The sequence below is a fragment of the Panulirus ornatus genome, chromosome 15, assembly GCF_036320965.1.
Source record: "Panulirus ornatus isolate Po-2019 chromosome 15, ASM3632096v1, whole genome shotgun sequence".
Classification (NCBI taxonomy): domain Eukaryota; kingdom Metazoa; phylum Arthropoda; class Malacostraca; order Decapoda; family Palinuridae; genus Panulirus; species Panulirus ornatus.
Genome location: NC_092238.1, coordinates 18322820 through 18341296, shown reverse-complemented (window position 1 = coordinate 18341296; position 18477 = coordinate 18322820). Strand labels below are relative to the sequence as shown.

Below are 18477 nucleotides of genomic sequence, written 5' to 3'. Positions count from 1 at the left end.
GTAGACTCCTGGTCATGGTGATTGAGAGCGTGGGTTGGAAAGTAGACTCAAGGCCATGATGGGTGAGAACATCGGTTGGGAGGTAGACGTCAGGTCATGGTGGTTGAAAACATAGGTTGGGGTAGACTCAAGGTCATGGTGGTTGTTGAGGACATGGGATGGAAGGTAGAATTCAGGACATAGTGACTGGGAACATGGGTTGGGAGGCTGACTTCAGGTCATGATGGTTGAGAACATTGGTTTAAGGTACACTTCAGGTCATGGGAGTTGAAAACATGGGTTGGGTGGTAGACTTCAGGTCATGATGGTTGAGAACATGGATTTGGAGGTAAACTTCAGGTCATGATGGGTCATCGTGGTTGAGAGCAAGGGTTGGAAGGTAAACTCCAGGTCATAATGGGTGAGAAATGGATTGGAAAGTAGACTTCAAGTTATGGTGGTTGAGAACATGGGTTAGAATGAACTCTTCAGGTCATGGTAGTTCAGAACATGGGTTTGGAGATAGACATCAGGTCATGGTGGTTGAGAACATGGGTTTGAAGTAGACTTCAGGTCTTGGTGGGTGAGAACACTGGCTGGGAGGGAGACTTCAGGTCACAATTGTTGAGAACATGTGTTGGGAGGTAGGCTCAAGGTCATGGTGGTTGATTACATGAGTTGGGAGGTAGACCTTAGGCCAAGATGGTTGAGAACATGGATTAGGAGGTAGGCTTTAGGTCATGGTGGTGAGAACATGGGTTTGGAGGTAGACTTCTGGTCATGGTGGTTGAGAACATGGGTTTGGAGGTAGACCTCAGGTCATGGTGTGTGAAAACATGGGCTGGGAGGCAGACTTAAGGTAATTGTGGTTGAGAATATGGCATGGAAGGTAGACTTCAGGTCATGGTGGGTGAGAACATGGGTTGGAAGGTATACTCCTGGTTATGGTGAGTGAGAACATGGGTTGGAATGTAGACTCAAGGTCATGGTGGGTGAGAACGTCGGCTGGGAGGTAGACGTTAGGTCATGGTGGTTAAAGTCATGGGTTGGGGTAGACTCAAGGTCATGGTGGTTGTTGAGTGTATGGGATGAAAGGTAGAATTCAGGACATGGTGACTAGGAATATGGGTTGGGAGGTTTATTTCAGTTTATGGTGGTTGAGAACATTGGTTGGAAGGTATACTTCAGGCCATGGTGGATGAGAACATGGGTAGGGGTAGACTCCAGTTCATGGTGGTTGAGAACATGGGTTGGAAGGTAGACTTCGGGACATAATGGATGAGAACAAGAGTTGGGAGATAGACTTCAGGTCATGGTGGGTGAGATCATGAGTTAGAATGTAGACTTCAGGTCGTGGTGGTTAAGAACATGGGTTGGAAGGTACACTTCAGTTCCTGGTGGTTAAGAACATGGGTTTGGAGGTAGACTTCAGGTCATGGCGGTGAAGAATATGGGTTTGGAGGTAGACTTTAGGTCACTGTAGATGAAAACATGGGCTTGGAGGTGGACTCAAGGTCTTGGTGGTTGAGAACATCTCATGAGAGGCAGACTTCAGGGCATGGTGGGTGAAAACATGGGTTGCAAGGTAAACGCCAGGTCATAGAGAGTGAGAACATTGGTTGGAAGGTAGACTCCAGGTCATGGTGAGTGAGAATATGATTTGGAAGGTAGACTCCAAGTCATGGTGAGTGAGAACATTGGTTGGAAAGTAGATTCCAGGTCATAGTGGGTGAGAAGATGGGTTGGAAGGTAGACTCAAGTTCAAGGTGGTTAAGAACATTGGTTGGAAGGTAGACTTCACGTTTAGGTGGTTGAGAAAATTGGTTGGGAGGTAAGCTTCAGATCATGCTGGTTATGAACATGGGTTGTAAGGTTCACTTCAGGTCACGTTGGTTGAGAACATGGGTTGGGAGGTAGACTTAAGGTCCTGGTGGTTGAGAACCTGGGTTTCGAGGTACACTCCAGGTCAAGGTGGGTGAAAAATGGGCAGGGAGGTAGACTTTAGGTCATGGAGGTTGAGAACATGAGTTGGAAGGTAGACTCCGGTCTTGGTGGGTGAGACCATTAGTTGGAAGATAGACTCCTGATCATGGTGGGTGAGAACATGGGTTGGAAGGTAGACTCCAGGTCATGGTGGTTGAGGACATAGTGGTTGAGGATATGGGTTTGGTGGTAGACTTCAGGTCATGGTGATTGAGAACATGGGTTTGGAGGTAGACATCAAGTCATGGTGGGTGAAAACATGGGCTGAGAGGTAGACTGAAGGTCATTGTGCTTGAGAACAAGGGGTTGGGAGGTAGACCTCAGGTTATGGTTGTTGAGAACATGATTTTGGAGATAGACCTCAGGTCATGGTGGTTAAGAACATGGGTTTGGAGGTAGACTTCAAGTCATGGTGGGTAAAAACATGGGCTGGGAGGTGGACTGAGGTTATTGTGCTTGAGAACATGGGTTGAAAGGTAGACTCCGTGTCATGGTGGGTGAGAACATGGGTTTGAAGTTAGACTTCAGGCCATGGCGGGTTAGAATATGGGCTGGAGGGCAGGCTCGAGGTCATAGTGGGTGAGAACATGGGTTGGAAGATAGGCTCAAGGTCAAGCTGGCTCAGAACATGGGTTGGTAGGTAGACTTCACGTCTAGGTGGTTGAGAACATGGGTTGGGAGGTAGGCTTCAGGTCAGGGTGGTTGAGAACATAGGTTGGAAAGTTCACTTCAGGTCATGGTGGTTGAGAACATGGGTTGGGAGGTGGACTTCAGGTAATGGTGGTTGAAAATATGGTCTGGGAGGTAGACTTCAGGTCATGGTGGTTGAGAACCTTGGTTTAGATGTAGACTTCAGGTCATGGCGGTTGAGAACCTTGGTTTAGAGGTAGACTTCAGGTCAAGGTGGGCGAAAACATGGGCAGGGAGGTAGACCCTTGGTCATGGAGGTTGAGAACATGGGTAGGAAGTAGAATCCAGGTAATGGTGGTTGAGAACATGGGTTGGAAGGTAGACACCAAGTCATGGTGTTTGAGAACAAGAGTTGGAAGGTAGACTTCAGGTTATGGTGGGTGAGAACATGGGTTAGAAGGTAGACTCCAGGTCTCATGATGGTTGAGGACATGGGTCTGGTGGTAGACTTCAGGCCATTGTGATTGAGAACATGTGTTTGAAAGTAGACTTCAACTCATGGTAGGTGAAAACATGGGGTAGGAGGTAGGGTCAAGGTCATGTCTGTTGAGAACATGGGTTGGGAGTTAGACTCAAGGTCATGGTGGGTGAGAACATCGGCTGTGATGTAGACTTTAGGTCATGGTGGTTGAGAACATAGGTTAGGAGGTAGCCTTCAGGTCATGGTTGTTATGATATGGGTTTGTAGGTAGACTTCAGGTCATGGTGGTTGAGAACATGGGTTGGAAGGTAGACTTCAAGTTGTGGTGGTTAAAAACACGGGTTGGGAGGTGGACTTCAGTCATGGTGGTTGAGGACATGGGTTTGGTGGTAGACTTCATGTCATGGTGTTTGAGGACATAGGTCTGGTGGTAGATATCAAGACGCAGTGGGTGAAAATATAGGCTAGGAGGTAGACTCCAGGTCATGGTGGTTGAGAACATGGGTTGGAAGGTCGACTCCAGGTCATGATGGAGAACATGGGTTGGAATGTAGAGTCAAGGTCATGGTGGGTGAGATCATCGGCTGGGAGGTAGATTTCAGGTCTTGGTAGTTGAGAACATGGTTTAGAGGTAGATGTCAGGTAATGAGGGTTGAAAACATGGGTCTAGAAGTAGACTTCAAGTCATGTCAGACGCGGTGGATAAAAACATGGTCTGGGAGGAAGACTTAAGGTCATGGTGGTTGAAAACATGGATTGAAAGGTAAACTCCGTGTCATGGTGGGTGAGAACATGGGTTTGGAGGTAGACTTCAGGTCATAGTGGGTGAGAAATTTTGTTGGAATGTAGACTCCAGGTCATGGTGGGTGAGACCATGGGCTGGATGGTAGACTCCAGGTAATGGTGGGTGAGAACATGGGCTGGAAGGTAGACTCTAGGTCATGGTGGGTGAGACCATGGGTTAGAAGGTAGACTCCAGGTAATGGTGGGTGAGACCATGGGCTGGCAGGTGGACTCTAGACCATGGTGGGTGAGAACATGGGCTGGCAGGTGGACTCTAGATCATGGTGGGTGAGAACATGGGCTGGCAGGTGACTCTAGATCATGGTGGGTGAGAACATGGGCTGGCAGGTGGACTTACCGTCAAGGGTAGGGTCTGGGCGACTGTGAGGTGGGCCAGGAACGACAGGACGACCAGCGTCGTCCAATTGGCTATCGTCGTCATCATGGCTGAAACGATAAATGCTCCATTAGTGACCTGATATGTACGCGCGCGCGCGCATGTCTGTGTGTGTGTGTGTGTGTGTGTGTGTGTGTGTGTGTGTGTGTGTGTGTGTGTGTGTGTGTGTGTGTGTGTGTGTGTGTGTGTGTGTGTGTGTGTTTCACATCTTCAGTCTGCAATAGAAACATTAATCATTAATGAACATCTTGAATGAGACATTGGGTTCTTTCCCAGCAATGTCCACAGAAAAACGGTCGCACATCAACGTCCACAGCGGAACTCACACTCAGCAGAGCGGGCACACAGTAGAGTCCACAGCAGAGCACACATTCAGCAGAGCGGGTACACAGTAGAGTCCACAGCAGAGCACACATTCAGCAGAGTGGGCACACAGTAGAGTGCACAGCACAGCACACACCCAGCAGAGCGGGCACACAGTAGAGTCCACAGCAGAGCTCACACTCAGCAGAGCGGGCACATAGTAGAGTCCACAGCAGAGCACACATTCAGCAAAGCGGCACATAGTAGAGTCCACAGCAGAGCACACACTCAGCAGAGCGGGCACACAGTAGAGTCCACAGCAGAGCACACACTCAGCAGAGCGGGCACACAGTAGAGTCCACAGCAAATCACGCATTCAGCAGAGCGGACACACAGTAGAGTCCAGAGCAGAGCAGGCACAAAGGAACATTCAGGGTAGAACAGGCACACAAGAACGTCCACAGCAGAGCGGGCACCCAGCAAAATAGGTACACAGCAACGTCCACAGAGGAGCAGACACACAGCAACACCCACAGCAGCAGTAGCAGGCACATGAATTCAGGGTTAAGGGGTCATATGTAACAAACCTCTTAGACATTAGTGATGAAATGAGCTACGCTTTAGACAGAAGTGAAGATTGTTTGGAAAAGGCAAGAGAACACATGGGAACATCGATGAAGAGGGCAAAAGAAGTGATAACAGGTAGTGACGGAGTGAAGAGGAGATGGAGTGAGTATTTTGAAGGATTGTTAAATGTGTTTGATGATAGAGTGGCAGATATAGGATGTTTTGGTCGGGGGTGGTATGCGAAGTGAGAGAATCAGGGAGAGTGGTTTAGTGAAAAGACAAGAGGTGTTGAAGTCTTTGTGGAAGATGAAATCCGGCGAGGCGGCAGGATTGGATGATATTGCAATTGAATTTATCAAGAAGGGGGTGACTATGTTGTTGACTGGATGGTAAGGATATTCAATGTAAGGATGGACATGGTGAAGCACCTGAGGATTGGCGGAATGCATGTGCAGTGCCACTGTACAAAGGCAAAGGGAACGAAGGTGAATGTTCACACTACAGAGGTATAAGTTTGTTGAGTGTACCTGGAAAATTGTATGGAAGGATGTTGATTGAGTTGGGGAAAACATGTGTAGAGCATAATACTGGGGAGGAGCAGTGTGGTTTCAGAACTGGTGAAGGATGTGTGGATCAGGCGTTTGCTTTGAAGAATGGGTGTGATAAATACTAAAAAAACTTACTGATTTGTATGTGACATTTACGAAACTGGAGAAGGCATATAATAAAGATGATAGAGATGCTTTTCGGAAGGTCTTATGAATATATGCCGTGGGAGGTATGCTGCTAAAAGTAGAGAAGTTTTTATCAAGGGTGCAAGGCGTGTGCACGAGTAGGAAGAGAGGAGAGTGATTGGTTCCCAGTGAAGATCAGTCTGTGGCAAGGGTGTGTGCTGTCACCATGGTTGTTAATTTGTTTATTTCCATAAACAAATTGAATAACCATGGAGTGGTCAGGGAAATAAATACAAGTTTTGGAGGGAGGGGCAATTCTGCAGTCTGTTGGGGATGATAGGGCCTGGGAAGTGAGTCAGCTGGTGTTCGCCGATGATATTGCTTTGGTGGCTGATTCGAGTGAAGAACTGCAGAAGTTGGTGAACGAGTTTGGAAGAGTGTGTGAAAGGAGAAAGTTGAGAGTAAATATGAAAAAGCAAGGTCATTAGATTTAGCAGGGTTGAGGGACAAGTTAGCTGGGACTTAAGTCTGAATGGAAAAATATTGGAGGAAGTGTAGTGTTTTAGATGTCTGGGAGTGGACTTAGTAGTGAATGGAACCATGGAACCTGAAGCGAGTCATAGGGTTAGCGAGGGGGCAAATGTTCTGGGACCGATGAAGAACGTGTGGAAAGAGAGAGCGTTATCTCAGATAACAAAAATGGTAATGTTTAAAGAAACAGTAGTTCCAACAATATTATATGGTTGCGAGGCATAGGCCTTAGGGGTGTGCGGAGGAGGGTGTATGTGTTGGATGTTAGATGGTGTGAGGTGATTTGTTTTAGTAATGAAAAGAGATGTGTGGAAATGAAAAAGAGGGTTGAAAGAGCAGAAAAGTGTGTATTGAAATGGTTTGGACATATAGAGAGAATGAGTGAGGAATGGTTGACAAAGAGGATATATGTGTCAGAAGTGGAGGGAACGAGGAGAAGTGGGAGACCAACTTGGAGATAGAAGGATGGACTGAAAAAGATTTTGAGCAATCGAGGCCTTAACATGCAGAAGGGTGAAAGACGTGCACAGAATAGGGTAAATTGGAATGATGTGGCATACTGGGGTCAACATGCCGTCAGTGGACTGAACCAGGGCTTGTGAGACTCTCGGGATAAAACATGCAAAGGCCTTTGGGGCCTGGATGTGCATTACACATGACAGCTCGTGTTTAAATGTGAGCGAATATGGCCTTTCTTCGTTTGTTTTCTGGCGTTATCTCGCTGACGCAGGATATGGCGATGTTGTTTCCTGTGGGGCGAGGTGTCGTCGGGAATGGATGAAGACGTGCAAGCATGAATATATATACTCGAGTATATATGTTGAGAAATGTGTGGAAGGCGAGAACATTATTTCGGAAAGCAAAAATGGGTATGTTTGAAGGAATAGTGCTTCCCACAATGTTATATGGTTTCGAGGCGTGGGCTATGGATAGGGTTGTGCGGAGGAGGGTGGATGTGCTGGAAATGAGATGTTTGAGGACAATATGTGGTGTGAGGTGGTTTGATCGAATAAGTAATGTAAGGGTAAGAGAGATGTGTGGTAATAAAAATAGTGTGGTTGAGAGAGCAGAAGAGGGTGTTTTGAAATGGTTTGGTCACATGGAGAGAATGAGTGAGGAAAGATTGACAAAGAGCATATATGTGTCAGAGGTGGAGGGAACGAGAAGTGGAAGACCAAATTGGAGGTGGAAGGATGGAGTGAAAAAGATTTTGAGCGATCGGGGCCTGAACATAGAAGAGGGCGAAAGGCGTGCAAGGAATAGAGTGAATTGGAACGATGTTGTATACCGGGGTCGACATGTTGTCAATGGATTGAACCAGAGCATGTGAAGCGTCTGGGGTAAACCATGGAAAGTTTTGTGGGGCCTTGATGTGGAAAGGGAGCTGTGGTTTCGGTGAATTGTACATGACAGCTAGAGACTTGAGTGTCAACGAAGGTGGCTTTGTTGTCTTTTCCTAGAGTATCTCGCGTGCATGCGGGGGGAAGGGGGTTATCATTTCATGTGTGGCGGGGTGGCGACGAGAATGAATGAAGGCAGCAAGTATGAATTATGTACATGTGAATACATGTATATATCTGTGTATGTATATAAATATATATGAATACGTTGAGGTGTATAGGTATGTGTATGTGCGTGTGTGGATGTGTATGTATATACATGTGTATGTGGGTGGGTTGGGCCATTGATTCGTTTGTTTCCTTGCGCTACCTCGCTAACACGGGAAACAGCGACAAAGAGTAATAAATAACAAATATATATATATATATATATATATATATATATATATATATATATATATATATATATATATATATATATATATATATATATATATATATATTGGAAAGGATCACAATTTTGCGCGTGATCAAGATATTCCTATGAGTCCACGGGGAAAATGAAACACGATAAATTTCCAAGTGCACTTTCTTGTAATAATCACATCATCAGGGGAGACACAAGAGAGAAATATAAGTCAGTTGATATACATCGAAGAGACGAAGCTAGGACGCCATTTGGTAAACATGTGATCGTTCAAAACATGATTTGGACAGTTTCTCTATTGTGCACGAAAGTGCACTTGGGAACTTATCGTGTTTCATTTTCCCCGTGGAATCTCTCTCTCTCTCTCTCTCTCTCTCTCTCTCTCTCTCTCTCTCTCTCTCTCTCTCTCTCTCTCTCTCTCTCTCTCTCTCCCTATATATATATATATATATATATATATATATATATATATATATATATATATATATATATATATATATATATATATATATATATATATATGTATATATATATATATTCCTGGGGATAGGGGAGAAAGAATACTTCCTGCGTATTCCTTGCGTGTCGTAGAAGGCGACTAAAAGGGGAGGGAGCGGGGGCTGGAAATCCTCCCCTCTCGTTTTTTCTTTCTTTCCAAAAGAAGGAATAGAGGCGGGGGCAAGGTGAGGATATTCCCTCAAAGGCCCAGTCCTCTGTTCTTAACGCTACCTCGCTAACGCGGGAAATGGTGAATAGTAGGATATATATATATATATATATATATATATATATATATATATATATATATATATATATATATATATATATATATATATATATATATATATATATATATACGAATAAAGTGCATATGAACGCGCACCTTCATAGAACATACAAACCTCCAACAGCCAGGATCGAACCCGGGACCCCTATATATATATATATATATATATATATATATATATATATATATATATATATATATATATATATATATATATATATATATATATATATATATATATATATATATATATATATATATATATATATATATATATATATATATATATGTATATATATATATATATATATATATATATATATATATATATATATATATATATATATATATATATATATACATGTATATATATATATATATATATATATATATATATATATATATATATATATATATATATATATATATATATATATATATATATATATAGAGAGAGAGAGAGAGAGAGAGAGAGAGAGAGAGAGAGAGAGAGAGAGAGAATTCTTACGATGAGATATTGCCAGCAGGCAAGGTTGGAGCGTACTATAAGAAACGTACAGTTATAAATACATAGGAATTGCACAAACAGAAGCATACCAGCGAATCCTATTAAGGCTGTTTGTGACAGTGAAAGATATCAGAAACTCACATAGTCTTGAAGTAAGACTAGGAAGATATACACATGTTTCATCAGAAACTCACATAGTACAGGAGTAAGAAAGACATGGAAGATATACACATGTTTCAAAGATAATAATCTGTCAACCTTTCACATGACTAAGGCAGCACAAATAATGTCAGAGTCGTGGGCTTGAAATCCGTATCATGTCTTTTCACCAGCTGTCACTGGGAGGTTATTTCATATGTCAACGTTTCTCTTGAAAGAAAAGAACTTCTCACTCGAGGTAAAGCGTGTTACCCTCTGGTTTGTATCCATTCTTAACAGTGGAATAAGACCAATCTATCCGTAAGTAGCTCATTATATCGAGATCATCGAAACATTTGATAATGTTGAGCACCTGTATTACACCGCCACTTAACCTCTTCTTTTCTACGCTTAACAGAATCAGGTCGCTTAATTGGCTCTCATAGGGTTTGTTTCCCAGTCTGGCAGCTCAACCTGCAATCTCTACAGTTTGTTTACGTCCTTCAATGCAGTTTGAGCATATTAAACACGTTTGTGAGTTCCATGTTGTCAAGTTATATTCATGAGAAGGAACGATTGTGTGTTTGTGGACAGAGAGCTAGGTGGGTGAGGCAGGAAGTGTGACAGATATTTAGCTTAAAGGAATGACTTTTGACCGCCACTAAATATATGGCTCACTGTGCGTGCACTAACCCTCCCGGTAACCAGACCGGTAGTACTGGTAATGTACCTCCCTGGCCGGTGGCTGCCCACCAGCTGATATTGAGAGAGAGAGAGAGAGAGAGAGAGAGAGAGAGAGAGAGAGAGAGAGAGAGAGAGAGAGAGAGAGAGAGAGAGAGAGAGAGCAGCATGGATCCCACCCCGCCCCTCTCTCCCCCTCATGTTCGTCAAGGTCATGTGTCGACTTAACCTGATCTTGGCGCTGTCCTTGACGCCATGAACATGGCGCTCGGGCCAAGTCATGGTCAATCCACGCTCCCTCCTAGGATCAAACTGATATACGTTTGCCTGGGAGAAACTTCCTTAAAAGCATTTCCAGTATTACGATGATGCTGGACTGTCTTGTAAATGAAACTCTTGGCCACAAGGATCCAAATATACATGTATTCAAGAAGATTTTGGACCTTCACTGCAGGAGTGAAGCAAATGGCACACTCTAGACCCGATGTATTCTGCGAAGTCTCTGGTTCTTAGGGTTGCCATATTCCTGCACCTCGTATGGTCGGGTTAGGGTTGCCATATTCCTGCACCTCGTATGGTCGGGTTAGGGTTGCCATATTCCTGCACCTCGTATGGACGGGTTAGGGTTGCCATATTCCTGCACCTCGTATGGTCGGGTTAGGGTTGCCATATTCCTGCACCTCGTATGGTCGGGTTAGGGTTGCCATATTCCTGCACCTCGTATGGTCGGGTTAGGGTTGCCATATTCCTGCACCTCGTATGGTCGGGTTAGGGTTGCCATATTCCTGCACCTCGTATGGTCGGGTTAGGGTTGCCATATTCCTGCACCTCGTATGGACGGGTTAGGGTTGCCATATTCCTGCACCTCGTATGGTCGGGTTAGGGTTGCATAGACCCAGACCTTTCATGGATGGTTAAGGTGTTGCCACAGTTCCATATCTCTCATGGATGGTTAAGGATTGCCATATATTAACAATATCATAGATTAAACAATAAATTCAAGTCATATAATCGTGTACCATAAGTTTAATTTGTTAGTTTAGGAATCATGTAAGCTTGCCTCAGTGATTCGTTTGAGTTTTCTTATTTCTGATGACGACATTATTCAAGGTTGGGGACGGACACATCAGTAAAGTGTACAAAACAATATAATTGATCTAGACTTAAAGTTAAAAGCCATCTTCTTATATTAATGTAAGAATTTCGTTCTCCGTTTGAAGTGCTTCTGTGGGACTGTTTGACTTGGCTCTCGGTCACCATAGATTACTACGGCCAATGTTTTTCCTGGTTTACCGTCTGTAGCTGGACACAGTTTTCTTACTGTGACTCACATCTTCCCACATGGAAAACTTGACATTTATCGATATCAAGATTCATTTGTCACCTGTGAGCTCAGCCCAGCAGTTTGTCGATGTCAGATGGAAACTGTAGACAATGAACTGTTGATGTACATCTGTTTCTCATCTGAGTAACATCTGGGAACTTCGATATCTCACGATGCAACTTATTATGACCATGACATGTGTTGCTGTAGGAGACTGTTCCCCTCCCTCCTGTACCTACGTCTGACCATTGTTTGTTTACGGTCAGTCAACCAGTTTCCTGGCTATGGAAGTACACACCACCTCTATACCATGTGACTTAACTTCTGTTAGTAACGTTTGATGTGGAACTTCACAGAATTTTTCCTCAAATTTAAGATAGATGACTTCAACTGCTTCACTTTCACCACACGTTTTGATTACATCATAAAAGAAATCAAGTCAATGTGCCAGACATGAAGACTTAGTGGACCATCTTACCGTAACTGGTGTTCCTCTCAATGGTTTCCGGTCTTACCCCGAATGATGGAGTTAACTACCTACAGACGTTAAGCTGAGGTGGAAGATGATTGTCCAGCCAGTAATTCCGTCCCTGTTTTGACCAACGGTTCTACACCAGCATACTTTCTTGCTCTGGATCTTCCCACGTAGCAGATAACTTCAGGTAAACAACAGTCAGAGGCACAACCATCTCACGTTTCTCTTATACGTTGTCCTGGGTAACCTTATGTGGTCTACCTTCTTATTTATTCTTACTCCATGCCATGATGTAACACCAGTTTGTGTCATTATACCACGTACACTTTCCCTGTCTTACTTAACAATGAAACTACATCAAGGACATGAACTGTCTCTTCACATGTAAATACAAACTAAAAACAAAATGTTTCCTCGGGCTCCGGGGTCGTGAACCATGTCATTATTCTTCAGGTAGAGACTGGGAGCAAAGAGAATGGGAAGTGAAAAAGGGAAGGGAAAGAACAGTGTAGAAAATGAGAGAGAGAGAGAGAGAGAGAGAGAGAGAGAGAGAGAGAGAGAGAGAGAGAGAGAGAGAGAGAGAGAGAGAGAGAGAGAGAGAGAGAGAGAGAGAGACTTGTCATGGGAGTGGAGGAAGATGATGACTTCAGTGTCATCGTCTGAGAGAGCTGATGGTATGATGTTGACGTATGGTGAGAGTGACGTCGACCATGCTGATGGCAGCCCCCAGGCTACACACACACACACACACACACAACACACACACACACACACACACACACACACACCACACACCAGGTACACGAGATAATCTCATCGTTTAACACAAATACAAAGTAACACAATAAGTGACAGATCACTGGATCTCCACAAGCATGTTCTGATACTGGAAGAAATATGAGAATCATAGATCAGTGAGGTAAGGGGAGACATAACCACATAATAATACTAAAAATGACATTATAAAGTTTTGTCAGAAGGTCTCATTTTCCTGACCTTCAACTGTATAACATCGTGGGATGGCCACTACAGTGTAACATGGTAGGATGAATGGCCACAACAGTGTAACATGCAGGATGGATGGCCACAACAGTGTAACATGGGAGGATGGATGGCCACAACAGTGTAACACGCAGGCAAGATGGCCACAACAGTGTAACATTGTAGGATGAATGGCCACAACAGTGTAACATGCAGTCAGGATGGCCACAACAGTGTAACATGGCAGGCAGGATGGTTACAACAGTGTAACGTGGCAGGATGGCCACAACATTGTAACATGGCAGGACGGCCACAACAGTGTAACATGGCGGGATGGATGGCCACAACAGTGTAACATGCAGGCAGGATGGCCGCAACAGTGTAACATGGCAGGATGGATTTCCATAACAGCGTAACATGGCAGGCAGGATGGCCACAACAGCGTAACATTGCAGGATGGCCACAACATTGTAACTTGGGAGGATGGCCACAACAGTGTAACATGGCGGAATGGATGGCCACAACAGTGTAACATGCAGGCAGGATGGCCACAACAGTGTAACATGGCAGGCAGGATGGCCACAACAGCGTAACATGGCAGGATGGATGGCCACAACAGCGTAACATGGCAGGATGGATGGCCACAACAGGCGTAACATGGCAGGATGGATGGCCACAACAGTGTCAGGGGTCAGGTCCGTGTGTGCATCTGGCTATACAAATGTATGGTCAGGGGTTAGGCAGGTGTGCGGATCTAGTTATATACATGTGTGGTCAGGGGTCAGGAAGGTGTGTGCATCTGACTCTACACATGTGTGCATGGATCAGGGGTTAGGCAGGTGTGTCCTTCTAGCTGTACACATGTGTGGTAAAAGGTCAGCTAGTTCTGCGCATCTTGCCATACAAGTGCGTGGTCATGGGTCAGACTGGCTACATACATGTGTGGTCTGGGGTTAGGCATTTAAGTGGTCAGGAGTTACGCAAGTGTGGTCTTCTGGTTATATACATGTGCTGTGAGGGGATAGGCAGGTGTGTCTTTCTGGCTATATACATGTATGGTCAGAGATCAGGCAGTTGTGTGCATCTGCCTATACATGCGTGTGGTCAGGTGTCAGGCAGATGTTTGGGGGTTAGGTAGGTGTGTCCTTTTGGCTATGCACATGTGTGGTCAGGTGTCAGGCAGGTGTATTCCTCTAATCATAAACGCGTTGTCAGTGGTAAGGCAGGTATGTGCACCTGGCTACATACATTTGTGGTCATGGGTCAAGCAGGAGCGTGCATCTGGCTATACACATGTGTGGTGAGGGGTCAAACAGGTGTGTGCATCTGGTTAAATACATGTGTGGTCAGGGGTCAGGCAGGTGTGTGTGTACCTGGTTATAAATATGTGTAGTCAGGGGTCAAGCAGGTGTGTGCATCTAGTTAAATACATATGTGGTCAGGGGTCAGGCAGGTGCGTGTATCTGGTTTTACATATGTGTGGTCAGGGGTCAGGTAGGTCTGTGCTTCTGGTTATAAACATGCGTGGTCAGGGGTCACGTAGGTGTGTGCATTTGGTTATACACATGTGTAGTCAGGGGTCAAACAGATGTGTGCATCTGGTTAAATACATGTTTGGTCAGGGGTCAGACAGGTGTGTGCATCTGGTTATACATATGTGTGGTGTTGTCAGGGGTTGGGTAGGTCTGTGTTTCTGGCTATACTCATGTGTGGCCGGTGGTCAGGCGGATGTAAACATCTGACTATGCACATTTGTGGCTAGAGGTCAGGCAGATGTGTGCAACTGGGTATATAAATGTGTGGTCAAAGGCCAGGCAGGTGTGTGCATCTGGGTATACACATGTGCGGTCAAGAGTCAGGTAGGTGTGCACTTCTGGGTATACACATGCGTGGTTTGGGGTGAGGCAGGTGTGTGGGTGTGGGTATACATATGTGTGGTCAGGTGTTAAGCAGGTGTGTCCTTGTTGCTATAACATTTAGAATTGCAGTTGCGAAGGTCAACTTGTACTTCATTTCCCATTCCTTACACACATAAACTTCCTGAATCTCTATGTCTTTGTTTGAAGGAGAGAGAGAGAGAGAGAGAGAGAGAGAGAGAGAGAGAGAGAGAGAGAGAGAGAGAGAGAGAGAGAGAGAGAGAGAGAGAGAGAGAGAGAGAGAGAGAGAGAGAGTGTAGGCGAAGGACTTGATCCTCGACTGTGTGTGTGTGTGTGTGTGTGTGTGTGTGTGTGTGTGTAGTCTCCAGGAGGAACCATGGCGTGGCGTCAGAGTGGACTATTACAAAGGTGTTTGTGGTAAGTCGGTACATAGGATGTTCCGCCTTGAGGATACCCGGAAGGGGCATCAAGGTATAGCTTCCTGCTGCTGGTTGACAGTGGTGCGACCTTTATAGCAAGACACCAGCCTCCCTCATACCAAACATGCCCTGCCACCATGACGCTGACCATATGCATGCCCTCCCAGTGGGTCAAGTCTGGAGCGCTGGCGGTCACATCCTGCGCGGCCAACATACGATGGTATGTACGCCACCACAAGACGCCATAACCTTGTTAATCACCAGAGATAAAAAGAAGAGAAGAGACACGACGAACTTACGAGAACGGAAGATTAGTGGCAATAACACGAGAAGATAACCAGAACGATTACGAAGGAAACGATAGCCAGCCAGTGACATACCAAGGTACGATAACCAGTAAACCTACACCAGCAGAGGACATAGCCAACCTAGCATGAGGAACACACACCAGCGCGAGAGCCAGTCTCGGGCATTACACACACACACACACACACACACACACACACACACACACACACACCAGGATACAATATACCTAACCCAAATGTTCACAATAAGTACAAAGAACAGACGACCGGCGAGGTTCATAAACATCCACTAATAAAACTTTAATCTTAAAGTTCATGTCAGTAAATCTGAAAACCCTATGATAGAACCATGGGATTCTCGTCCACTACTGCAGCTTATGCCGTCAGACACCTGATTATGTTATACTTCCATGACTTCCAGTCAGGATTACGTGAGCAAGAGTTGCCAAAAGGTCAACAGACTAAATCTATACATAACGCATCCTGGAGTGCCAGGGATGATGAGCTGATCGGAGGAAAGCCTCCCACACTACCTCACTGCTGCACGGGAGAAGTAAGGCGACACACACACTGGCCCAGTCTTGTAGGACACCGTCTGGACCACCGCAGGTCCTCAACATTTAACAACACGTTGTGTCAGCACATCAGGACGGGCCGCTCACACACACGTGGTCATCGTGGCCTCTATGACATTGATAACGTGATAGTGTAGATGTGAGGGGCGGCCATACAGCGTCGCCCAAAATGACAACAGCTTTCTCTCTGGCACGAGTGACTGGGTCAACCTTGGACGAAGCGGAAGACTGCATGACGCAGTAGGTGCCCTGGCCAGTCCCCCGGGACACATCGGGTGCGACCAGTCAGTCCCCCGGGACACAGCTGGGGCTGACGGTCTACCGAGTCACATCTTGTGCATTTCCTCACTGGGCACCCGGTCAAGCTCCCCCCTGGGTCTGCAGGTCAAGCTCCCCCGTGGGTCTGCAGGTCAAGCTCCCCGTGGGTATGCTGGCTAAGCTTTCCACGTTTTATAATTCTTGACAGATCACATTTGTGTGAATATTTTGGATCGATCCTTCCAGTGCCTCCTGCATGTATCTTATCATGCAATCACTCGGGTCCAGCCAGGTTGCAGGAGAGAGTGATGTAGGACCAGATCTGTGCCACAAGGAAGCATGTCTGACTGCCGGGCTGGTTAGTTATCCACCTGCGTCAGCATTTGGCAGTGGTCTGGTGGCTGACGGCAAGGCAGTTACCAGCCTGTATCAGTACCTGGTAGTGGTCTGGTGGCTGACGGCAGGGCAGTTACCAGCCTGTGTCAGTACCTGGTAGTGGTCTGGTGGCTGACACTGCCGGGGTGGTACCGATCCGTGTGTGGCTGATATGTTACTTTCGTAACTCAGTTCGTGAGATGAGTCGAGGGAATTACCTCCACTGGGATCGTGGGTCGACTTCTTCATCTCTATCGTAGGGAAGGACTTGCAGTCTTCGCTACCTCATTGTTTACACCTATGTATCACACAGGAAGATTCGGCTAATGTCTGGTTGTATCTTCCCAGTGTCTTACACAACAAAGTCTGCCATCCTGACGTTAATGTTATCAACGAATGGGAAATTTTGTATTTCTTTTTTCTTTTTACCAACATGGGGGAGGCTAACGAAGATGAGACGGAGGAGCAAGCTCCCGGCTCTGAGGTCCAGATTTCCAACACAAGAAATACTGGATCTCGTCTCATTACCTGCTACTTTCTGGGGTTAGTTGTTTTCCTGCTTCTCTCTGGGGTCGTGTCCTTCCCTGCTACTCTTTGGGGTTAGCTGTTTTCTTGCTACTCTCTGGAGTTAGTTGTTTTCCTGCTTCTCTCTGGGGTCGGGTACTTCCCTGCTACTCTCGGGGGTCGGGTCCTTCCCTGCTACTCTCTGGGGTTAGTTGTTTTCTTGCTACTCTCTGGAGTTAGTTGTTTCCCTGCTACTCTCTGGGGTCGGGTCCTTCCCTGTTACTCTCTGGGGTTAGTTGTTTTCCTGCTTCTCTCTGGGATCGTGTCCTTCCCTGCTACTCTCTGGGGTTAGCTGTTTTCTTGCTACTCTCTGGAGTTAGTTGTTTCCCTGCTACTCTCTGGGGTCGGGTCCTTCCCTGTTACTCTTTGGGGTTAGTTGTTTTCTTGCTAGTCTCTGGAGTTATTGTTTCCTTGCTACTCTCTGGGGTCGGGTACTCCCCTGCTACTCTCTGGGGTCGGGTCCTTCCTTGCTACTCTCTGGGGTCGGCCCCTTCTCTGCTACTCTCTAGGATCGTTTGACCACCTACCCTACACTGCTCTCTCACACGTGCATCATAGAACATTCCACCTCTGTGTCAGTCATCAGTTATTATTGTCTCCTGCCAGAGGTATGCACCTGGTGAAGGTGGCAGGTGTAGCGTTCTGGGAAGTGGAAGTGCTGGTACATCGCCATGTACCACCTTGCTTTCCAGCAACCCTTCCATTATCCAGACAACCTGCACTATCCCCCGGTCTCATCTTCAGTTTCTCGTTAGTCCTCATCCTTAATCTTAAAGATTGTTTCATGTTCAAAACAATTAATGACAATACAAATTCTCTCCCAGCTCTGAAATCCTCGAATGTTATCAACACTGATTCTTCGGATGGAACCTGCGAGGTTGGTTGCAGGAAATTTGCTCGTGTGTTGAGCCAGGCATCCACTTCTCTCCCTCCTGCCGTACATGTTTCTGGCGTGGCCGCATCATGAAGTATCAAATGTTCATCTACCGTAACACGCATCTGTTCTCCGTATACCTGTGCCGATGTTCTTCATCTAGTGACGTACTGTTACAGTTTCAAGATCACCTGTGGTGGGCGGTAGAAAACGAGATCTTTCCAGAGAGATGCCTGAC

The 18477-nt window shown here is 45.7% G+C and overlaps 1 protein-coding gene across 6 annotated transcripts in view; it reads right to left on the bottom strand.

Annotated features, from left to right (window-relative positions):
* The window catches only part of LOC139753737 (uncharacterized), an 822625-nt gene that overhangs the window by 75474 nt on the left and 728674 nt on the right, over positions 1-18477 (bottom strand). For all 6 annotated transcript variants that reach the window (XM_071670529.1, XM_071670534.1, XM_071670533.1 and 3 more), the window contains one exon: positions 4215-4303. In XM_071670529.1, coding sequence (XP_071526630.1) covers positions 4215-4301 — 87 coding nt within the window. In that variant the 5' untranslated portion in view covers positions 4302-4303. The remainder of the gene's footprint in view (positions 1-4214; positions 4304-18477) is intronic.